Source organism: Pyxicephalus adspersus, chromosome 9 (genome assembly GCF_032062135.1).
Source record: "Pyxicephalus adspersus chromosome 9, UCB_Pads_2.0, whole genome shotgun sequence".
NCBI lineage: Eukaryota > Metazoa > Chordata > Amphibia > Anura > Pyxicephalidae > Pyxicephalus > Pyxicephalus adspersus.
The window spans coordinates 65871033-65871988 of NC_092866.1; the positions used below are offsets into that span (position 1 = coordinate 65871033).

Sequence of the window (956 nt, forward strand, 5' to 3'; positions counted from 1 at the left end):
GGGATTTGCCCCCATTGGTGAGGTCAGGGTCTTCATCAAACTGACCACAAGGCTGGGCGAGCACAATTTTCTGCAATGTATTTGATGTATTATTAACAGCACTGTTCATATGGAAAAGGAAAACAGACAGTACAGGCACATTTGAGTAGTTCCAGTAAAAATACTTTTTGTTCTATAATTACAAAAGAAAGTTTAGTGTTGTGCAACGCTAATACATTTTTAATTTTTGAAATGCTTTTGAAAGTAATAAAAGACAGTAACCCTTTACTGGGAAAAATGTCTCCCATCCCAGGTTCCTTCATCATCCTGTTTATAATCAGTTCACTGATTGGCCAACTTCACAATTCATTTATCTCTCTTTATTGTCCATCTTTGTTAATTTATTCCTTACTTTTGGTGTTTTCCTCCCGCTAGATGCAGACAGTGTGGGCCCCGCTCATGTCTTTCTGACCTCAAACAGCTGCCCGGGCACTGATGACAGCTATGGCTGCCTGGCAGCTAACATCCCCGCCCTGGAACTGATGGCGCTCTATGTGGCGGCAGCTATGCATGACTATGATCACCCGGGTCGCACCAACGCATTTCTTGTGGCCACAAATGCCCCTCAGGTGAGTACAATGCTTTATATTGTCTGTTCATCTTCTGATTCTGGAAGATTCTCTCCTGGCACAATCATCTGTGAATCTTCGTTATTACATTGACAATCTTCTCCTGACTTTAAACCTCTGGTCATATCCTGGTCATGGAAGATTTTGTTCTGTTCTACTACTGTCTGGATACTGACAGAAGAAATGATCCCACCTCCTTGATTGTCTTAAATTTCTGATCATCATCCTTAGTCCACATTCAAATCTTCCTCACCTGTCATTTTGTGATCAGTCCCTCAAAAACCTCTACTGATGTGATTCCAGAAAGTTCTATCTTGTCCTAGCTCTCCTATCCCAATTCGGACCCTG

General features: G+C 42.1%; 1 protein-coding gene across 1 annotated transcript in view; it reads left to right on the plus strand.

The window, feature by feature from the left end:
* Positions 1-956, plus strand: part of PDE3B (phosphodiesterase 3B) — a gene marked incomplete in the record, with an annotated part of 54173 nt that overhangs the window by 46328 nt on the left and 6889 nt on the right. The window contains 1 exon segment of the mRNA XM_072422362.1: positions 415-608. Coding sequence (XP_072278463.1) covers positions 415-608 — 194 coding nt within the window.